This window comes from Paramisgurnus dabryanus, chromosome 22 (assembly GCF_030506205.2).
Source record: "Paramisgurnus dabryanus chromosome 22, PD_genome_1.1, whole genome shotgun sequence".
NCBI classification, from domain to species: Eukaryota; Metazoa; Chordata; class Actinopteri; order Cypriniformes; family Cobitidae; genus Paramisgurnus; species Paramisgurnus dabryanus.
Window position 1 is genome coordinate 1265517 of NC_133358.1, and position 21357 is coordinate 1286873.

General features: G+C 38.0%; 1 protein-coding gene across 1 annotated transcript in view; it reads right to left on the bottom strand.

Moving 5' to 3' along the window:
• Positions 1 to 21357, bottom strand: part of LOC135777772 (ADP-ribosyl cyclase/cyclic ADP-ribose hydrolase 1) — a 232216-nt gene that overhangs the window by 104865 nt on the left and 105994 nt on the right. Inside the window, exons 5-7 of the mRNA XM_065288005.1 lie at positions 6268 to 6406; positions 6088 to 6170; positions 5457 to 5530 (exon numbers count right to left, since the gene is read on the bottom strand). Coding sequence (XP_065144077.1) covers positions 5457 to 5530; positions 6088 to 6170; positions 6268 to 6406 — 296 coding nt within the window. The remainder of the gene's footprint in view (positions 1 to 5456; positions 5531 to 6087; positions 6171 to 6267; positions 6407 to 21357) is intronic.

Consider the following 21357-nt stretch of genomic DNA (forward strand, 5'->3'; position numbering starts at 1 on the left):
CTCGGACTAACTCTAACGTTAAAACATCTTAAACTGTGTTGGAGGTCTTCCGAGATTAGAACGACATACGGGTAAGTCATTAATGACATTATTTTCAGTTTTGGGCGAACTATCCTTATTTAGTAGTCACGTTGTTCCCTTTGGGGGCGGAGGCGAAAACACAAGCTTATACAGTATGTAAATATACACACTGACAATGACGCCCCCCGCTGCACGCTAGAATCTCTGGAAAAACAAGCCTATTTCAACCGCAAAATGTACGCTTTTAAATATACATAAACTGCTATCTCAAACATGGAGAGGCTTATTCATGATCTCAACTAACAGATTCTGCAATAAAAGGAAAATCACAAATTTTGAAAAAAAAACTTTGATTCTCATTTTCTCGAAACTTGTGCTGCCGACTTGTGTCCCTGGTTTCCGTGATATTCCGTTTATATTCCGTTTTCACATATATATTCACACACACACACACACACACACACACACACACACACACACACACACACACACACACACACACACACACACACAGTATTGGGCAAAAGTCTTAGGCCACCATGCCACAATTAGATTTAAGTTTTAGGGTTAACTCACCTTCCACTTGAGCAATAGCAGGAAACTGCAGGATCTCATAAACATAAATAAAATTAAATCCTCATTTCTAATTTTTAAAGTAATTAGTCTTTTTACTTTACCCACTGCTAAAAAATGCTCAAGATGTGTTTAATGCCAAGAGAGGTCACACTAAACACCCATGATTAGGGTGACCACCTCCAGTCAGACAAAATGTGGAAAAAGTAGCATGGTAAAGTGGGACAATGGGGGACCGATGTCATCACTTTAAACTTTAGATATATTGTCTGTCTAATTTACCAAAGAAACATTTTTTAAAGGTGACATAGAATGATTGAACGGAGTATTTATCCTTGTTCTGTGATGTGACATGTAGACAAAACATTTTTTGTTTGGGTCTGTAACGCCTTAGAAGCTTATTAAAAAACCCCTTTCAGATAGCTCTATTAGGGTGGGGGATTTTAAACAAGTGGTTTTGCACCTATTTGGCTCCTCCTACTGGCTTAGCTTGCAATCTCATTACTGATTGGCTGACTTTGCTGCCACTCGAAAAATTTAGCCAATTATTTTAAAGTGGAGGGGCAGTGAGATGCCTGTGATGTCATAAGCATCAGTTTTTCAGATTGGGCTGTTTTCTGGCTGACATTTCTAAAAGAGGAATTTCTATGAGACTGAGATGTTTAGCATGTCTAGCACTTTTTGTATGTTTGTGAATGTGGATAGACTACCATTATTCAACAAAGATAAGGTAAAAATGGTTTTTCATTCTCTGTCCCCTTTAAACCCACCAACCAAAAGATTAAGACACTACCAGCATGCCTCACAGAAAAACAGCCTTTGCATAAAATGCAAAACTTTACTGTATCCAACTGTTGTGTCTTTATTATAAATGGATTATTAAGTATATATAATTAAGTACAGGTCATTAGCATGTATGGCCATGATATAGGCTTATTGTGTTAGCAAAACTTTAGCAAACTTATTACATGAGCTGCATACCAGTTATGCATGTTAGCAAGACACAAGTTAAATAAAGTTGTCTTGTGTTTATTAGGTGTAAAGTCGAGTCTTTTTTAGTCGAGTCACTACACACCTAAATAACAAGCCAGGAAAAAATTGTATTTGTATTTGGTTAAATTCTGTTCAGTAATCCTTACAAAACACAATACCCCCCATTGTTGTATTTGGGTGGGGGGTTGAAAATGTCACTCTTGCCTGTCTTCAAAACTTGAGAGCCCTGCAGGTGTATTTACACCAGTTTCATCTGAAATGTGTCCCAGACCACCTCCTGAAGTGGTTTGAGTGATCAGATTTAAATCTGTCTCGAAAACGTTTCGGAGGGCATTTACACCTGGTCTTTTTAAGAAAGACCTGAAAAACATTTATACAAGTCAGTTGTACAGGAAGGCAAGTACTATTTTAATTGTTGAGCTGCATCCCTTAAGGAACAGGTTTCAGTTACTTCCCTCAGGTTGCCGGTTTGTGGCCCCGAGATGGAAAATGAGACGCTCCAGGAATACTTTTGTTCCTGCGGCAATTGAGGTTTTAAATAAGAAAAAGAAGAGAGATGTTTTAGTATGTGATAGTTAGTTGAATCGCAAAAGGGTATATGCATGTGTCTGATGTTATTAACCAGTATATTTGTATGCAAATTGTTTTACGTTTTTATGTCTTGTATGTGTTTCTCTGAACGAAATTCTATTTATCTGCAAAACAATTTCACCTGCCGGTATGAAATAAAGATACATTGACCTTGAAAAAGAGGACATTTTGATTGGTCAACAACATTTCTCCTTATCATCCATCCAAACCCCTTCTACTATCATCTGAAGCCAGGGTTATAGTAAAAATCCTTAAGGAAACAGCATGGCTATGCAGATATATTGGCTAACCAAAGGACAAATATTTAAAAAATGCATTGAAATTCTAAAGACAAAGTTAAACTGTGTACTTCACGCTATGCAAATGAGTTCCTCACAGTGAAGTAAGGTGGGCCACATTCTGTGGGTTGCCTCTGACATCAACACCCAATCACAGTCCTGCAACAGGAAAGTGCCAATTTATAAACTCTTCCCTATCTGAAATGGATAAAGGTACGCTTTTTGTAGACATTCTTTGTTCTGAGTCTCCAGACCTGTATTAAGAGACACTAACAGAGGACGCAAGTTCTGGGTCTCCCCCTGAGAGTGACAATAACAGTAATGCCATCGTTCTGAGTCTCCCCCCAGAGATTGAAACAGAGCACCCAAGTTCTGGGTCTCTCATTGAGCAAGACATTAACAGTTAAACATCGTTCTGAGTCTCCAGCCTGCATGCTAGAGATTGCATACAGTAGAACAACCAAGTTCTGAGTTTCTGGTCTGTGCATCCAGAGACTAAGTGGATCACACCACAATCCAAGCTTCTCATCCAGAAAGGCATTAACCCACGTCTGCAACAATGTGGCAACGGTCTTTCTTCAGTGAACGTGGGACATATAGAAGAGCTTTGTTAGTAGATCTGAAGGAACTTAGGATCTGAGTTCAAATAAATAATATCAGAGATGAATGATGGGGCTTGTTGAATTCTGATAAAGACAGGAAACTTTTTATCACATTTATAAGATACTGGTAACAGCACTGTTTGTTGTTGAGTCAAAGAAGTTAAAAGTTCTGCAGTTTAAGTATTTGTCTGTTGAATTCAACAATTTCAGCATATGGTAGCCTATTTCACAAACAAATGTGACCCGTCACGGAAACCAGGGACACAAGTCGGCAGCACAAGTTTCGAGAAAATGAGAATCAAAGTTTTTTTTTTCAAAATTTGTGATTTTCGTTTTATTGCAGAATCTGTTAGTTGAGATCACGAAGAAGCCTCTCCATGTTTGAGATAGCAGTTTATGTATATTTAAAAGCTTACATTTTGCGGTTGAAATAGGCTTGTTTTTCCGGAGATTCTAGCGTGCAGCGGGGGGTGTCATTGTCTGTGTGTATATTTACATACTAGATAAGCTTGTGTTTTCGCCTCTGCCCCCACAGGGAACAGCGTGACTACTGAATAAGGATAGTTCGCCCAAAACTGAAAATAATGTCATTAATGACTTACCCGTATGTTGTTCTAAACTCGGAAGACCTCCGTTCATCTTCGGAACACAGTTTAAGATGTTTTAACTTTAGATTTAGTCCGAGAGCTTTCTGTTTCCTCCATTGAAAATCTATGTACGGTTTCCATGTCCAGAAAGGTAATAAAAATATCATCAAAGTGTGACATCAGTGGGTTAGTAAGAATGTGTTTGGTCCAAAAATAGCAAGAATTATGACTTTATTCAGCATTGTCTTCTCTTCCGGCTCGAGCGTGAAGTCACGTGACTTGTAGTGACGCGGCTGCCCTGTTCCTCAGACATGTTTCCTTAGTTTTATTTATTTTTTTCAAACTTATAGCGTGCGTCTCCCCAGACTGTAAATGAATCTCGGGCGCACAAAACAAAAGAAAAATAAAAGAAGCTGGGGCGGAACAAATAACAGTCAGCCGCATCGTACGTCAGCCGCGTCACTGACTTTATGGGGCGGCGCAGTCGGATGACGTCAAAGTACCGCGAGAGCTCTTCAAGAAATCTTACGGAGTAGTTTAATTTCGACTCAAACTCATAAGTTACACAGAGCGGGTTCATGTGTTTAACAGAACGCAAATACCGAACTGTAATCTGATATACCCTTACATGTTACGATATAAATAGTCCTCAGAATGTATATTATATTGTATTACCAGAAGTTCATGCGAAATCTGATGTAAACAATAGACTATATATCTATATTTCACGGATTATACGCATTTGTGGACAAAAATCATTGGATGATTCACACATCTGAAACAGACTGGATTCGACTTGTGATCCCCACAAAGGCAAAAGTCCTGTTTATTTTTGAATGTTGTTCATTCGGACTTCTGTAATAAAATACTACATATGATGCTAGAACATCTGTATCTCAAAACGGCTTTACAGGGGGTATGGCTTAGCTAATGAGATGTAAATGAGCCCTATTGTCTCTCCAGCCAGGGAAAAGGGAAAGTGTTAACTTTTTTCTTTCTCAAATTTCTCAGCATTCTCTTTCTTGAATGTGTTACATTCAAATGGCCACAACTTCTCCAAATCTTATCAGAGTTCCATGTGTAAAAGCTTAGAAACTGCACTTTCAGAATCTATGAATAACTCAAAATGCCCCAGATCCGACTTGTGTCACTACTTTCCGTGACTGGTCACAAATGTTAATAACTGATCATTTATTTCAAGGTAATTACAAAGAAACAACACTGAGCATCACTAGAAGGATGATTGCGGATGACCAAATTATAAAGAATTACAATAGTGCAGCTATGGTGTGATAAATGCATAAATTACATTTTCCAAGATTTAGAAGGAAGGTGCTGATTTAAGTCTAGAAATGATTCAGGTGGATGCGTGTGATATTGTAACGCGCGCAAGGGGGGAGGGTGGATCTGTAGTGTGAGCAGGATTTTTATCTAACAAATGACAGGCTCTAGGTGGAGGTAGAAGTGTGTTTTTTTTCTTAAACAGTCTAATTTATGTTGTTCTTTCGGAGAAAAGTGTCGGTTGTAGAGAATATACTTTCTTGATTTTACAGCTGAGATTCATCACCATAGACATGAAAATAACTTTTATATTTCCTAATTTTAATATCAAGCAGAGCTGTAAGTTTAGTACCTAAATATAAAACCCTAAATAATACCAAAATACAGTAATGATGGCCCATAATAGTTTACCAATTTCATCATAATAGTAAGAACAAATAAACCCAAAATGAAATTAAAACACACACATTTAAAGAAAAAGCATCACACTTCACTTTATGTAACACATCTAACAAATTAAGTGTTCCTACCTTTCTTGATTGAAAGCATGATGAATCGATCCATTTAGCAACACTGTTATATTTCCGCATGCAGCTGCTGCAAACTGTATAGGTTCACATTAATTCATATTTAATGCATCAGCATTTACAAAATGGAACAACATTATCACATAAAATTCATCAGAGCTTAACTGTTTAGATAAACTATAATTAGATATTTTTAAGTCACTAGTGGTTTAAGGTGGTGTGTGTAAAGTTTAGGGGCATGTAGTTTTTGAGAGATTCCGATTTGCAGCCAACAGCTCACTCCTCAATTTCAAATTACATATGGTCACCACAGGACAAACATGTCCTTGTCTGAGACAATTTAGGAATGAAACGCGCTTTGTAGAACAGTTTGTCCGTTTAGGGTTACTGTAGAAACAACGGTGTCTTCCATGTAAGGGGACCCGTGGTGAATATAGATAAAAACGGCTCATTGTAAGGTTATAAAAACAATACAGTTAATTATTTAGTCATAATATAGTTATCTCTAGTATATTGCATTTCTGTCATCCCTTTAAAAGTTACACAATCCACCATTAACAGAGATTGTATGCTATGACAAATTTAATTATTCTTTATGATGGTTTAGGTTACCTGTAAATTGAAAAAGGCTTACATTCTGAGAAGCTTGCTTCCATAGTGAGAAAACAGGATGGTTCAAACATGTTGACCATTCAGGACAAGAGTGATAATCAAATCCTATAAATTAATGATTAGGAACAGAAATGTGTTTAGCATCATGTTTGAATTCAAAACACTTATGTAGTTCTACATATATGAAGCAGTAATTTAGTACCTCTCTCTCCCTCCTCCTGTCCACACCAGATAAGATCATTGAACATGAATCCCACCAGTGTGTTTTCTAATGTCCAGAAGCTCTGTGTGACCGCTACATAACTGTGCATGAGGTCTCTTGTCTTACTCCAGAAGAGAAACTTAAACAAAAAGAGTTTCTTTAATCAAAGCAGACATAATCATCATTAAAGTTGAAAGCAGCATTGATCAGGCACTCGCACCTGCGTCACCACAACCCTGTGGCTTTAAGATAGCAGTGAACCGGGGCCATTATGCACTTAAGCTAGGACATTTGTGAAAGTCATTTATATGTGCCACATTTCCAGCTGCCTATGAATGGTATTAACTATTGGCTTGATTTACAGAATTAAACCAAATTATTTTACAATAAATTACTGTCTGAAATTGACAGTGAAATTAAGGCAAGCTGGTTCCATTTTTACGAATTTGTTGGTAATAATTTTTTATTAAATTTGTTGTAAATTTGTCTTTAACCATGTCATTGTAAGTAATTATATTGTTTTTCACTGTAACTGATAATAATAAACAAATAATAATAATAATTAAGTGCAACTTTGGAGATTACAAAATAAACCCACCACAAAAACCCTACAGCATAACTTATTCATGTTGCTTTGCATGCTGGGGGCCTCATTTATAAAATGCTGCGTAAAAACCATCCTACATTTGATCTTACGATCATTTAACAAAAATGCGTACGTGTGATTCATAAACCGAACGTACGCACAGAAAACGCCCGAACCCCTTTAAAATCTATAAATCGCAAATTAATTTGAACTTGTGCGCGCAGCTGAGCAGTTTCAGATCTCCGCCTTTAAACAAAAAGTTAATTAATGTCAGACATATAAAAGAGCGCTTTCTAATGTTTAAACCCAATTTCAAACAGCAGGAATGGCTTATATTTCTAAAAACCTGCAGCAATCTGACAAGCAAAACGCGTACGTCTGCTCAGACCCTGACGTGCCGCTAAGCACTTTTTCGCGTCAAAGACAGTTTTTATAAATATGGACTTTGACGTGGATTTTTGCCTACGCACACTTTACGATCAAATTTGTCCGTACGCAAGCTTTATAAATGAGGCCCGGGTATCTACATATTACATGTGATCTGTAGAAATGCAAAATAATATTGTTTGTTCACAGTTTTTGTTTTCCAAAACTGTAAACTCACAGTTAAACAGACTGTATTAGTGAAATCGTTAAGATCTCACCAATAGTAGGTATGTTGTTAAGTTCTTAAGCATCAATGAAAGTAAAACTAAATTCAAATTGTTTGGCTCAAATGAGCACTGTGTACATGATTTTGAATCTGACTTTCTTAGTCCACATAGAAATACTTGTGCAAGAAAATTAGGTGTTTGGTTCGATAATAATTTTAAATTTGATTAGCAGATAAATGCTGTGGTTAAGTCCTGTTTTTATCATCTTCTTCTTCTAACGAAGGTAAAGCCATTTTTGCAATGATCCTTTACCTTAATGAACTTCATCCATTTTTCAGTAAGTGTCTTATAGTTTGTGTTTTGTTGTTTGCTTTTTAGGGTGCTTTCACACATGCAATGTTTAGGTCGGCCCAACTGACGTGTTGGTGCAAGTACGGTTCGTTTGGGTCAGTCTGAACACAACAGCCACACTCTGGTGCACACTAAACGGCTGCTCCGAGACCACTTTAAACATGTGGTCTCGGAGCGGCTGTCGCCGAACTTTGGTGCGACCCTTCTGTGGTGTGAACACTGCTCGAACTTGGGCTAAACCAAAAACAGGAAGTTCTCCACATGTTTGAGCCACTGGGCTGCCGTCGTGACGTGAGCCGGGTGTTATATTCTGGGTTAACAATACAGTTCTTACACAAGGATATATATCAATGATTTACCATCCTTGTGTAAGAACTGTGACACTTTGATGTACGCGGACGACACAGTTATCTTGGCTTATGGAAAATCTACAGAGGAAGTTGCCTCAAAACCAGTGTTGGTCAAGTTACTTGGAAATAGTAATTAGTTACTGATTACTGATTACTTCCCTAAGAAAGTAATCCCGTTACTTTACTGATTACTTATTTTCAAAAGTAATTAGTTACTTTACTAATTACTTTTCAAAAACATGATGCACAACCTGAATATGCTACAGTATGCAACAGGGCCCAGTTGCATAAAGCACCTTAAGTGTAATTTTCCCTTAAATTCACCCTTATGTTTCATTTCAACTTAAGGGTGTTGCAAAAAAAAACCTTAAGCTTTTTCTGTTGCATCTCCATGGCAACAATAGTATTTTATAAACCTGGGTCGCTGTCGTGAAACATTTAACGATTAGCCTTACCTAAGAGAACCATTTAAGGGATTATACTGTATGCAACACCCTTAAATTATTACTGTAGGTAAGGGGAATTTACCCCTTAAGTGTCATACTTAAGGGAAAAACTTAAGGTGCTTATTCTATTCTTTCTGCATATTCCATCATCTGAAATTGAATCAAATGAAACATTATCTGTTTTAACCTCTCGACGCGCACTAATTCGTGGGCGTGATGGCGTCGTTTTTTTCTAAGCCTGCAAACAATATCTATATAGCATACTGTCTACAAAGATTACTAATATTAATATCAACATTACTATACATCGTTTAAAAGGTCTACGGGTTTAGCATCATTGTATGGTGATTGTCTCTGTTTTGAGATACATGCTCTAGCATCAGAAATGTATTTTGTTACAGAAGTCCAGATGACTAGATGCAAAATATAAACGGGACTTCTTACCTTATAACGATCGCGAGTCGAATCCGGTCTGTTTCAGTTGTGTGAATAACCCATGAAATCAGTCTAATAAAATTCATCAAATGACAATTTTTGTCCACAAATGCGTATAATCCATGAAATATAGTAGTCTGTTGTTTACATCAGATTTCGCGTGAACGTGAGATGGAGCCGCAGCGGTCACGTCAGCTTGTCCAATAATCCATGAAATACAGATATATAGTCTGTTGTTTTACATCAGATTTCGCGTGAACGTGTATGAGATGGAGCCGCAGCGGTCATGTCAGCTGGGGGTTCAGGGATTTTTTCAGTAAGTTTCACATTGCTGTGCCGGCTTGCTAGGTGTTTGCTTAGATCTGAGGTAGAATTTTTCGCTGTGGATAAAAGTTTTATTCCCACGCAGAGTGTACAGCGGACGCTGATGTTTTTGTCACCTTTAACTGGGTTAAACTCAAAGTAATGTCGGTACTTCCAAGCATTAAACGCTGCATAGTCTTGTTCTCTTCCGCGCTCCATGTTGTCTTCTCACGTTCAACAATACACTGACTGACGGCGCGGCGCTCATACGTCATTGTCACTCGACTCGCGTCACGACACGAGAGAGTCTCACGAAACAAAATCAAGATTAAAAAATAACGCAGTAACGCAGTCTGCTAACGGGGAAGTAACAGTAATTTAATTACTCGTTTTGCGATTGTAATCCCTTACTTTACTCGTTACTTGAAAAAAGTAATCGGATTACAGTAACGCGTTACTGCCCATCACTGCTCAAAACTAACAGAGGCCATGTCACTGATCTCAATCTGGCTTGAGAAATCCGGTTTGCAATTGAATATATCTAAAACAGTTGCTATGTTCTTTTCAAAAAATAATATTATCACAAAACCCAAAATTTTAATATCTGGAGAGAGATTACAGGTCGTCACAGAATTTAAATATTTAGGATTATATATAGATTCAAACCTTAATTTTAAAACACATATTAAAAAAGTTAGTAATAGAATTAAATTTAGTTTAGTGAACTTTAGATTTATCCGAGATTCCCTTTCAACAGAAGCCGCTAAATGATATTTCTTTTCTATGATTTTATCCCAAATAACATATTGTTTAATAAGCTGGTCTAATACGCATTCTACAACAATAAAACTATTAGAAACTTAATATAAACAAGCCTTAAAAATATTGGATAAAAAACCACACCATTACCACCACTGTAGAATTCTCAGTAAATATCAGTTACTTACTTGGGATAATCTAATCAAGTTCAACAAAATCTGTTTAATTTATAAAATCAGACGTGGTTTAGCACCTCCTCCATTATGTGACCTTGTACATTTTAGATCAAGTGAGGTTAGGATAACCAGAGGAGCAGTAAGGGAAGATTGCATTATCCCCCGAAGAAAAACAGCTTTTGGTCAGGCTGTTTTTTCGGTAAGGGCAGGACAGCAATGGAACACAGTACCCGTAGCCAGAGCCGGATTAAACAAATGGACTACACTAGGCAGGCTGCATTTTTTGCCCCCCCCCCATCAAGGTTATTTATGAATTGAAATCTGAAACTTACCAAAGTTACTAATAAAAGTTAATTCACATTTTACATAGCCTAGTCTTTGGTTACAAATTGGTTGTTTGTATGCCAAATTAAGTCATGTGTTTTATATTAACCCGTCTATCAGACTATTTTTTGCTAAATGTATTATTTATACGTCATTACACGGCTCTATTAAATGCTATTAAATTATCCTCATCTGATCCATTGGGAGTGTCATTGATAAGGCAGTAGTACCAGTAAATAACCAATAGGTGTCAGCAAACTATGTAAACAGAGCAAATAAGTTTATCTTGTAACACATTAAATTAAGATTTTCTGCAAAATGCAATAGCTTACAACATTTATTAATGTTGTAATTAGGAATAAGAAGGACTTTGTACAATTATGGGAGCCATACATGATTATTATATCATATCATCATTTATTGTCATTTTAAATGAGATTTTCTTGTAACTTAAAACTTGACAACGAAATGTTGTTTTACTTTATCTCTGATAGGTGCAGGTCTCTGATTATGTGAATGTGTGTGTGTGAGTGATACATGTTTTTTTTTTATGTTTGTTATTATTTAAAATGTAATAATTTTTTTTTGGAAAAAATAAATAAATACAATAAAAATAAATAAAAACAAGCAACATTTACTAAGGAAACCATTTAGCATGCTCCACTCAGGGATAATCTTCAGCCTTCCAGCATCACAGGCCTCCATCACAGCAGAAACACATCTTGACGGCATAATACATAAGACAGCTGTTTGAGATTTGAATATACTTGGTTTGGTTCACATATTTCATTTCAATATAGTTCTATATCATACATTTAATTTATATGCATCTTACATTTGATTTTAATATTCATTTTACTTATTCAGATTTAGATGTTAAAATGGAAAACTTACATTTACAAATGCTTTCTCCTGAGTTTTGATGAGGTGAAGTCCTCGATGATGTCTTCAAAATCCAGGGCAGTTGTGAATCCATTTTCAATTGCCAACAGGGCAAAGGCATTCAGTTTCCAGTATGTTTTTACTCATTTCAACAAAGAAAATGATCTTTCTCCTGAACAGTTTGCAATCTGTAATGTCAGATACATGCGAAGGCAAATGTCCACATTAGGGAAAGCATCCCTCAAGCCTAGCTCTAGGAACTTCTTGTACATGGCCATGACTGATTCTTCATCTTTTACCATTGAGATGAACTGGAATAACTCTGCTGTAAAGTCCTCCTCAAGATCCTGGGGGTATATTTTCTTCCGCTTTTCTGTGGCTGCACGGATTTGTTCAATGTTCATTGATTTCGTTTTAGTAAGGAAACCAAATTTCTCCTCCACGTTTTTGTATGCGTCTTTGCGTTGTTTCAATTCTTGTGACAAGCAGTCACAGATGACATAATGTGTGTCAATCAAGAATGCTTCACGGCCTGAGCGCTGCACCTCTGGACCTGTAGTCTCATCAAACATAACTTTCTTCACTCGTCTCCTTTTGCTATCTGCTTTGTATCCCTCTGTCGATGTGAAAGTCTTGGCCTCTGTTTCATAGACATCGAAATCATTTCTGGCCTGTCCTATGTATTCTATGAGTGAACTGTACAGAATAGGAACAGTACATACATCAATTTGTACCTGTTGCAATGCTTTGCTGGTTAAATTGATTCTTCTCAGCAGTTCATCCCACAGTACTGTCATAACTGCAGTTTCAAGGGTTTCCATCAGTGATATTAATTGACTCGCCTCATATTGAGCAGCTCTGGGGGTTCCATGGTCAACTTTGATTTCGCTCAAAGCATCCTGTATAGCTTTGTAGCCAAATCTCAGAGCTTTTGTTGCATCAGCTCTTGCAGACCACCTTGTGCCGGAAAGGCTCTTAAGTGTCAGACCTCGCTCACATTTTGTGAGATGGGCTGTTAAAATCTCCCACCGCCGAGTTGAAGCTGAGAAGAAGTTGTAGAGATTTTGAATGAAGCCAAAAAATGAAACTGCTTCTAGGCAACATTCTGCTGCACATGCACCAACTAAATTAAGAGAATGTGCAGAACATGGTATGAAGTCAGCATAAGGATTTTTATTTTTTATGCTTGGAGTCCAGAATATTTCCCTGCCATGTTACTTGCATTGTCGTAGCTCTGCCCACGAGAGTCCATCAAATCAATATCCAGTTCTTTTAACTCAGATTTGAGTGTTTCCTCCATGTGTTCTGCAGTATGACCATGTAATGGTATGAACTCCAAAAATCTCTCGACAGGCTCACCACTTTTCTTCAGGACATAGCGAATTATCAAAGCAAGCTGATCAACATGTGTGACGTCAGGTGTTGAGTCCACAATGATGGAGAAATACTTGCCATCTTTAACTTCTTTTACAATGGCACGCAGAACTTTCTCAGCCATCAGCTGAATAAACTCATCACAAACTGTAGAGGACAGGTAACTGGTATGTCCCCTGCCCTCGTTTCCATATCTGGCTAGATGCTCCGACAGAAGTGGATCAAAGCGACTAATTAACTCCAAGCAGCCCAAAAAGTTCCCATTGTGGGGTGATCCTACTAACTCCTCGTCCCCACGGAAGGGCAGTCCTCGTGAAGAAAGAAACTGAATAGTTGCCACTACACGTTTCAAAATGTTGAGCCAGTATGCTCTCTCAGACTCCTGTTCCTGTACTATGTTTGAATCTATGCGTGCATTTTTATTTCCAAGTGATGATAGACTCAGCACAGCAGTACGATAATCCATACTATTCTCATGTTCATGCAAGCGATTAGCACAGTTTTTCCAGTCATTAAATCCAGTGACAAATTGATTGTCTCTTAGTCTTAAACTGAACAACTTGCAGCAGTAACAGAATACAGTGCCAGTAGACGGTGAGTACACTAACCATTTTCTTGACAGGGTTTCTCCATTTAGCTTTTTTCTAAAGAAATTTTCCTTGGTTAAGCTTCGGTTAATGTCTCCATATTTCCTCAGTGATGCAGAGAAATCTCCAATATTTTGACAGGGATGGTTTAGTGCAAAGTACTCACACATCCTGTCATCAATTTGGGCCCACTTTGCAGGATCAGGTGGGTAGCTTGTTAATAACCTTTCTGGGTCTAGAGGCTCCTGCTGCTGCAAAATGATGTTGAGCTGACTTCTGGCTGGCTGCTGTTCTTCCATGATCAGCTTGTCCTTCTGTGACGGCGCTGATGTTGACGGCGCGGGCGCTGCCGCATCTTCCACCGCATTTCCCGCCGCATCTTCCACCGCGTCTTCAGACCGTGTCTCTGGGCCTGGCTCGTACTCTGCTGACTCGAGCAGGTTCACAGCTGTCGGACGGCTGCCCGACAGAAACTTCTGTAAAGCCCCCCGCTGTCTCTTCTTTTGTTCCTCTTCATTTTTTTTTTACGCTTTGCCGCACCCGAAAGCATCTTCTTGAATATTAGCGTAGTCAAAATACACCTGGCTGCAAGCTTTGTTGTCCCGCTCTGACCTCTGACCGCTGGTGACGTGACGTCCCCAGCTGGCGCCTCTATACAGTCAATTTCATATTTTTTCACAAATCGATGCTATTGGTCAGTCCCCACGTGGGTCTGTTACTTTTACAATTTATTAACCAATCTAAAGTCCTGAAAAAGCTTGAGCGCAAACCTCTTAACTCCATATTTCTCTTCAAGATTGAGAATCGCAACGAAATCCTCGTTGAGGCGAGCAACACGTCCACTGAGGTAAATGTCCTCAAAACACTGGTTATTTATGTTTCAGTTATATGAATTATATAGTAGCAGTTTTTAAATTATGTATAACAGTTTTATCTCGATGTAATGGTAGTGCTAAAGTCTAGTGTATCGTTTCTGAGGCTGCTAGATTTTTCTTTACGCTATTCACGTTTGTGAAGTGAATTTAAAGCACATATTGCTTGCATTTGACTTAGTTAGCCACTATCCATTGGTTTTGTTATCATGTTTGGTGAGATATCTAACGTGATTTTCGTGGGGCTTAAAGCAAAAAATCTTGACCCCGCTATTTCTTCCATTGCAGTCATGAATTATTATGCAAGCTAACTGTTTTTTCCCTTATTATTATACGTAAACATGCCTTATATAACATAGGGAAATGATCGTTTGTCCTTTATTTATTTATTTTTTGCAGCAACCATGTCTGTGTCCTTAAAGAAACTCTGTCAGGTACAGAGTGGAACGATGAACTTGAAAATTCCCATTCTGATGACTGGCGTCCCCATCCGAGTCACCACCTCAGACAACAACAGTCCCAAACTCACAAACACAAATACACTCAGTAATGGGCTTAATAAAGAAAGACTTAACTATGATTTTACCTGTGTTAACCTATGATATCAGTTATTGATGTATTTTAAATATTTACGTATTACTAGGCTTATCATACATGCATTGAAGTTTTAAAATGTATCTATATAATACTTGAATTAAATTGAATGTTTTGGATACCACCATTAAATTATTTTGTGCATGTAAAACACAAGTAGCAATGTTTTTATTGAATTCAATTTTGAATTAAATTGAATGTTTTGCATACCACCATTAAATTATTTTGTGCATGTTAAACACAAGTAAAGGTTTTATTTATTGGAGATAAAATGGCTGTTTAGTTAATATAATACTTCTGTTTGTTAGGCACTAACAAGTGAAAATAGTTAGGTTTAAGTACATTTATTAAAACTTGATAGCTGTAATGCTTCTGTGCAGAAGGAAGCCCGTGAGCCACGAAGTTAAGTTTGCGAGCAGATTAATTTCCACTTATTAGACAGCATAGTCCGCTCATCGTGTTTTGTATTGCATAACTTATAGATCGTAAACCTTTAAAATCGAGTTTAGTAAGATTTTATGCAACTACAGTCGGCTTTGGTTAACTTTTGAGGCATCGTCTCTTGTCACAAGGCTCAATGTGACCGCAGTATTTGTTGAACACTGCTGGCAGCGGCGACGTCTGTGTCCGTACCATTTTTATCAATGAGAGCAGCTCGTATCTCCCTGCTCCCGAGTCATAAAGCTCGTCTTTAACGATACAATGTTTAATAACTTAAAAAATACGGCGTTTTTTTAATTTCCTGAAAAATAATGGTTTTGAAGATACGAGGATTCCGCCCGACAGCGACGAAATTGTAGATGGGACATTTGTAAAAAAAAAAAAATCCCCCTCTGTCTGGGCCCCATCCCGCCAATCGGGCCCTAGGCACGTGCCTAGTTTGCCTTTGCGTTAATCTGGCTCTGCCCGTAGCCATTAGAGAGTCTTTGTCATTCTTTTCATTCAAAAAGAATGCAAAAAAATGGCTTATAGAGAGCCAAACCTGTGAGCATTAGTTTATTTTGTGTGTATTTATTAATTTATAATTATTTTCTATGAATTGTACTTGCTACCTACAATGTGTTCTATGTAATTTTATTTTGTGATTTTATAATTGTGATCATTTTTTAAGGTTGCCTTTTTTACACCTGGCTGGAGGACTGCCGATGAAAATTAGCACTTTTGAGCTAATTCGGGTACATTTACATTATGGTTTTGTTGATGAATGTACACTGTCCTCTTTTAAATAAATAAAAAATGAAATGAAATAAACAAGGCAATATTGGTCCGTTGCAGAGATTCGTTGTCTCCTGGACTTTTGAGCTGAAGATTTTATAAATTCATATTAGTGTGAGGGTTACAAATTTATTTTAGTGATACCTCTCATTCATGCTGTGATTTTGCCAAGGCATACAATATAATTGCTGTAAAAATATATGAATGCTGCGGTGTTCCCGGTGTGTAATACTGTGTGATTGCAATGCTGGGATTACGAAAATGGCCAGGCACATTTAGATTAGGAACAAACAATTGGATGTCAGTCTTATTAATATGCGGATCAGAGAGCATAGATATGTCAGGAGTAGCAGTGACCCCAGCCTCTATCCTAGTCATGAAGTTTATGTAGAACTCCAAGATCAATTTCACCAATATATAGGTCAACCTGAATCTCCCTAAGCACTAAGAAGAAATGCTTGTGGGAGACCAAGACAAAAGCCTTTGCTATGTTGACGAATACAACCACAATTTGGCTGTGCTTTTCTTTGCAATGACAAAGAACACTCCACAACACTCTGAACACCCAGGGGTGATTTAAAATCCCCTTTTTCATGGGTGCAGGGGACACACTTGGGTGAGTCTCCTTGTTGGAAAACTTGAGAAAAGCCTTAAAACCATTGATCTGATGGTTATTGGCCCCCAGTTACTGATCATCATCTCTGCCCCTGTATTGCAGGTCTTTGGGATGAGTAGCATGCGACATCTCTTCACACAACCTGGTATGACTCCATTTATCCACCACACGCTGAACATAGGTGTTGTAATAGGTGTTTCTCGCAGTCAGAATCCCCATCCAGAATGTTCTGCTTCCAGTTTCTGTAAGGGCCTGCCACGGATGCATTCAATACCCATATTAGGCTCAACTTCGCTTCTTCCTCTGAGAAGAGGCCACCGAGCATGGGCACCTGTGGTAGCATGGGTGCCTGATGGGTAGAATATGATTTCAACTCACTTCTCCCAGTCTCTGAAACAAAGATTAAACCTGGCTGTTGACTCCCATTTTGAAAGAGGACCCGGCCTGCATCCTCTTCCTGTTGCATATCTCTGGATGGACGTCCTTGCTCATGGGTACTAAGCACAAAGATTTTTACACACCGGGATGTTTTTCATGCGTGTTTATCGTCAACGTTTTACGTGACATTTTTCTGCTTTCACACCCAAATGATTTTTACTGGCGCTGAGCTGAGTGAGGTGCAAATTCACTCCCTGGACATTAGATGGCGTTTAATACAAAACAGATATATGCCCGTACACAAGTTGGCGCTGCAAAACGTTATGCGTCTGATCTGACACTCACTTGTCACACAGAAGAAGAGAGCCAGTATTTACATTCGCGTGTAGTCAATAACCATTCATATACGATGTTTGGTTAACGGGCAAGCAAACAAACATGGATCTTTTAAGTAGCATTTCGAGCTCCAGCAGCAGTTCGAGGTCCAGCAGCAGCTCGAGCGATAGTGATGAAGAAGTTATTCTTCTTCTGTTGAAAAAGGAAAGACGCCCGAAAAGACGCAAATATTGGGTACATCCAATCTTTGCGAGAAGAAAAGAACACGGGAAGTTCTAACGACTGATACAAGAGTTAAAAATGTATCATGATCGTTTCCGGGAGTATTTTCGAATGTCCGTGGGTGAGTTTGAAACTTTACTCCAACAACTAGCGCCCTCGTTGACAAAGGAACAAACACACTACCGTAAATCGACCCAGAGCAGCGATTATACGTGTGTTTATGGTGAGTTCGTGTAGCCTACATTGTTATTCAATTGAATGAATATTGTAAAAACATGAATGAATTTCTGTTGTGTGGGAGAACTAAAAACAAATTTTATTTGTCTGTGTTTATTTCAGTTTTCTAAGCACGGGGGAATCGTACTGCATCCAGCTTTCGACTAGGCGTGTCCACTGTTGCTTTAATAGTGAGTGAGACCTGTGATGCAATTTGGCATTGCCTAAAAGATGAACATTTGCCAGTGCCTACTGAAGAGATATGGAGGAATACAGCCAGAAGGTTCCATGATAGATGGAATTTCCCTAATTGTTTGGGAGCTATGGATGAAAAACACATTTTAATCCAGGCCCCTGCAAACTCTGGTTCTCTGTACTTTAATTATAAAGGTACGTTCTCAATTGTACTGCTGGCCCTAGTTGATGCAGATTACCGCTTCCTGGTGGTTGATGTGGGGAGCTATGGCAGCAACAGTGATGGAGGCATCTTTGCCAATTCTGTGATGGGAAAGGCACTCAGAGATGGAACTTTGAATGTTCCACCGCTATGTGAACTTCCAGGTGCGCCAGAGCTGGGCAAATTTAAGCACGTCATTGTGGCAGATGAAGCTTTCCCCCTAAAACCATATCTCCTCAGGCCATATCCTGGACGACGCCTCCCAACAGACAAGAGAATTTTCAATTATCGTTTGTCTCGGGCACGTCGGATCTCTGAAAATGCCTTTGGAATCCTCAGCCAACGCTTTAGAGTTTTCAGAAGAACTTTACAGGTTCAACCAGCTGTTGTTAACAAAATAGTTAAAGCTGCTTGTGCATTGTGCAACTACTTACGCCCAAAAGGAAATGACCAGGATAATGCCACAGAAGATGACAATGATTTTGAACAAACACTACAAGGTTTTGAACATTGTAGGGAGAAGCGGGCATATGTTAAGGGACAAACTATCCGAGAACTGTACAAAGACTATTTTAACTCACCAGCAGGAGAAGTCGCTTGGCAGTATGACCATGTGAATCATGGTCTGGAGAACAGATAAAATCCAGCTGTAAATATGTGCTATAGTCATTAAGTCCCATTTTGAACACTGCTTGTGTGCATATATATATTTGGATTTTCTTGATCTCTTTATTTGAATAAATTTTGGCATATCTATTGCATCTGATTCTGTAATCATTATTTAAAATATCTTCACTGTCCACATCAAAATAAATAATTTTGGCTGAAATAATAAGGTTTAAATCAAAGCACTTTGGAAGATAAATACGTATTGGTTGAATTGGTCATAATTTATAGGGGTGGTTTCCTTGACAGGGATTATCTTAAGACAGGACTAGGTCTTAGTTTAATGATGAAATATAACTAGTTTTAACAAACATGCCTTATTAAAAGCATTACTGGCGTGTATTTTGAGGCAAAACAAAGGATACTGATGTATTTTAAGATATGTCAGTGCAAGTTGTTTTCAGTTTGGACAGATCATACATTTATTTTAGTCTATGACTAGTCTAATCCCTGTCCCAGAAACCACCCCATACTGTTTAGAACAAAGGCTGAATTACATTTCAAGATGCATTTCTCACAAATGCTTTTATAAGCGTTTTCTCTAAAAATTCTATGCAAAATTTTCCTTTGTGATTTGGCCAAAAGTAAGTTCTGTCTTTAAACAATATACTCATGTTATAGAGGGAATAAGGGTGGTTGGGTATAGCAAGGAATCATAATTTGTGTTGTTTCCAAAATACTAAATTAATAACACTATGAATTCAATAATGCTACAACTAGGCATGTTGCCATTACAATAGACTTCAAAAAAACATATGTAAAAAGGAATGCATAGTGCAAAAATTTCACGTTAATTAGAATTACAGATGTGGCCTTTAAAAATGCGCGTCTCTGAGAGCAGAATGCCGCGAGCACTTCCGAAATTCTGCGAGATCCCGCAGAAGGGGGATTCGGTGGGGGACGCAGGAAATACAAAAACCTGTAGATGGCAGTCGTGTTTCAAGTAGGCTATACTGACAACAATATGTGTGCTTTAAGCATACTATATGATATTGAAGTAACATTACAGGGATTCTCGGTGCTTTGGCAGTACTTTGATGTTACATGCACGCTTTTTGGCAAACATTTGGTTGGCGAAGTTTTCTTTTGCCAGTTACATAAGCAGTCAAATATTCTTCATAAAAATCTGACTTAAACGCGGATCATTTCTCTTATTTTGTTGTGTACTTACTAGGGGTGTAACGATACACCTATTGCACGGTTCGGATCGGTTTACGGTTTTGGAGCCACGGTTTGGTCTGATTTGGTTCGGTTTGCTGTGGGTGTAGGGTTCCTGTCATTTTACCAGCAATGCTAAGGAACAATAGATTAACTTAACTTAATAACAACAACAAAAATAACTTGACGTTTTCTATATTTACTTTGGCAAACAAACTTAAAATCAAACTTTAACTGTAGTAATGCAGGACTGTAATTAGCTGTTTATCAGGTGATGAATATCATTCCTTAGCTAAAATTCTGAAAATGTTACTGTTGAAGTCAACTAATGCATGAAATAAATGTACTATGAATCTGTAAATCTGAGTATAATGTGGGTTTATTATCAGTAATGAACTAATCAAGGTAATCATCACACACACACACACGCACGCACACACACACACATAGAGGTCGCATTATTAGACTTTCACTTTTAAAAATTCTGCCATCACTTATTATTCATCATTTCATGCTTTAATGATAATAGTTTTTGTTTACATGTTCATTTTTAATCATGGACTTACAAAACGAGCATTCAAGTTAAAATGTGTTTAATTATTTGTGAAGAAGAGAACAGATGAACAGAGACCATGCATCACTTTACATGTTTAACATCATGAAACAGATGAATTAATGATTTTCTTCTCACAGTGACAGCGGAGGCGATTAAACACGCAAACTTGTGCTGAACAGGCAAAAATAAACAAATCAAATCTCTGTTGCGATTAAAATAGCAACAAACGTGTAAACCCTCTGATTTTACCTCAGACAGACGACGTCTTGTTACATTTTTACTTTTGTTCTGGAGAATGATCTCGCGCTCTTCTATTTCACTTCGGTTAACCTGATCTGACACGCAAGCACACACACATGCGAACGCAAGCACATGCACACAGTTACGACAGATTGTGTGTGATTTGTCTACGACACGAATTCCATTCCTGTACTCCACTTGGAAACCCAAAATGTTCCCACACAAGAGACTTAAATGTGTCCAGGGGATCTGCAATCTCAGGCGGAGCAGCCATCCTGTGACCTGCGCTCACTTCCAAGTCATGTGACATGACATGACATGCACTTGGAAAACAGTAACTTTGGAATATACTATTTAGAACAGCATTTAAAAAGCTTTTATTAGTTGTTACTGATACAATTTAATCAAATATATGCAAATTTATTTTTTTAATAAATAGATTAGTTAGTCAGAGATAA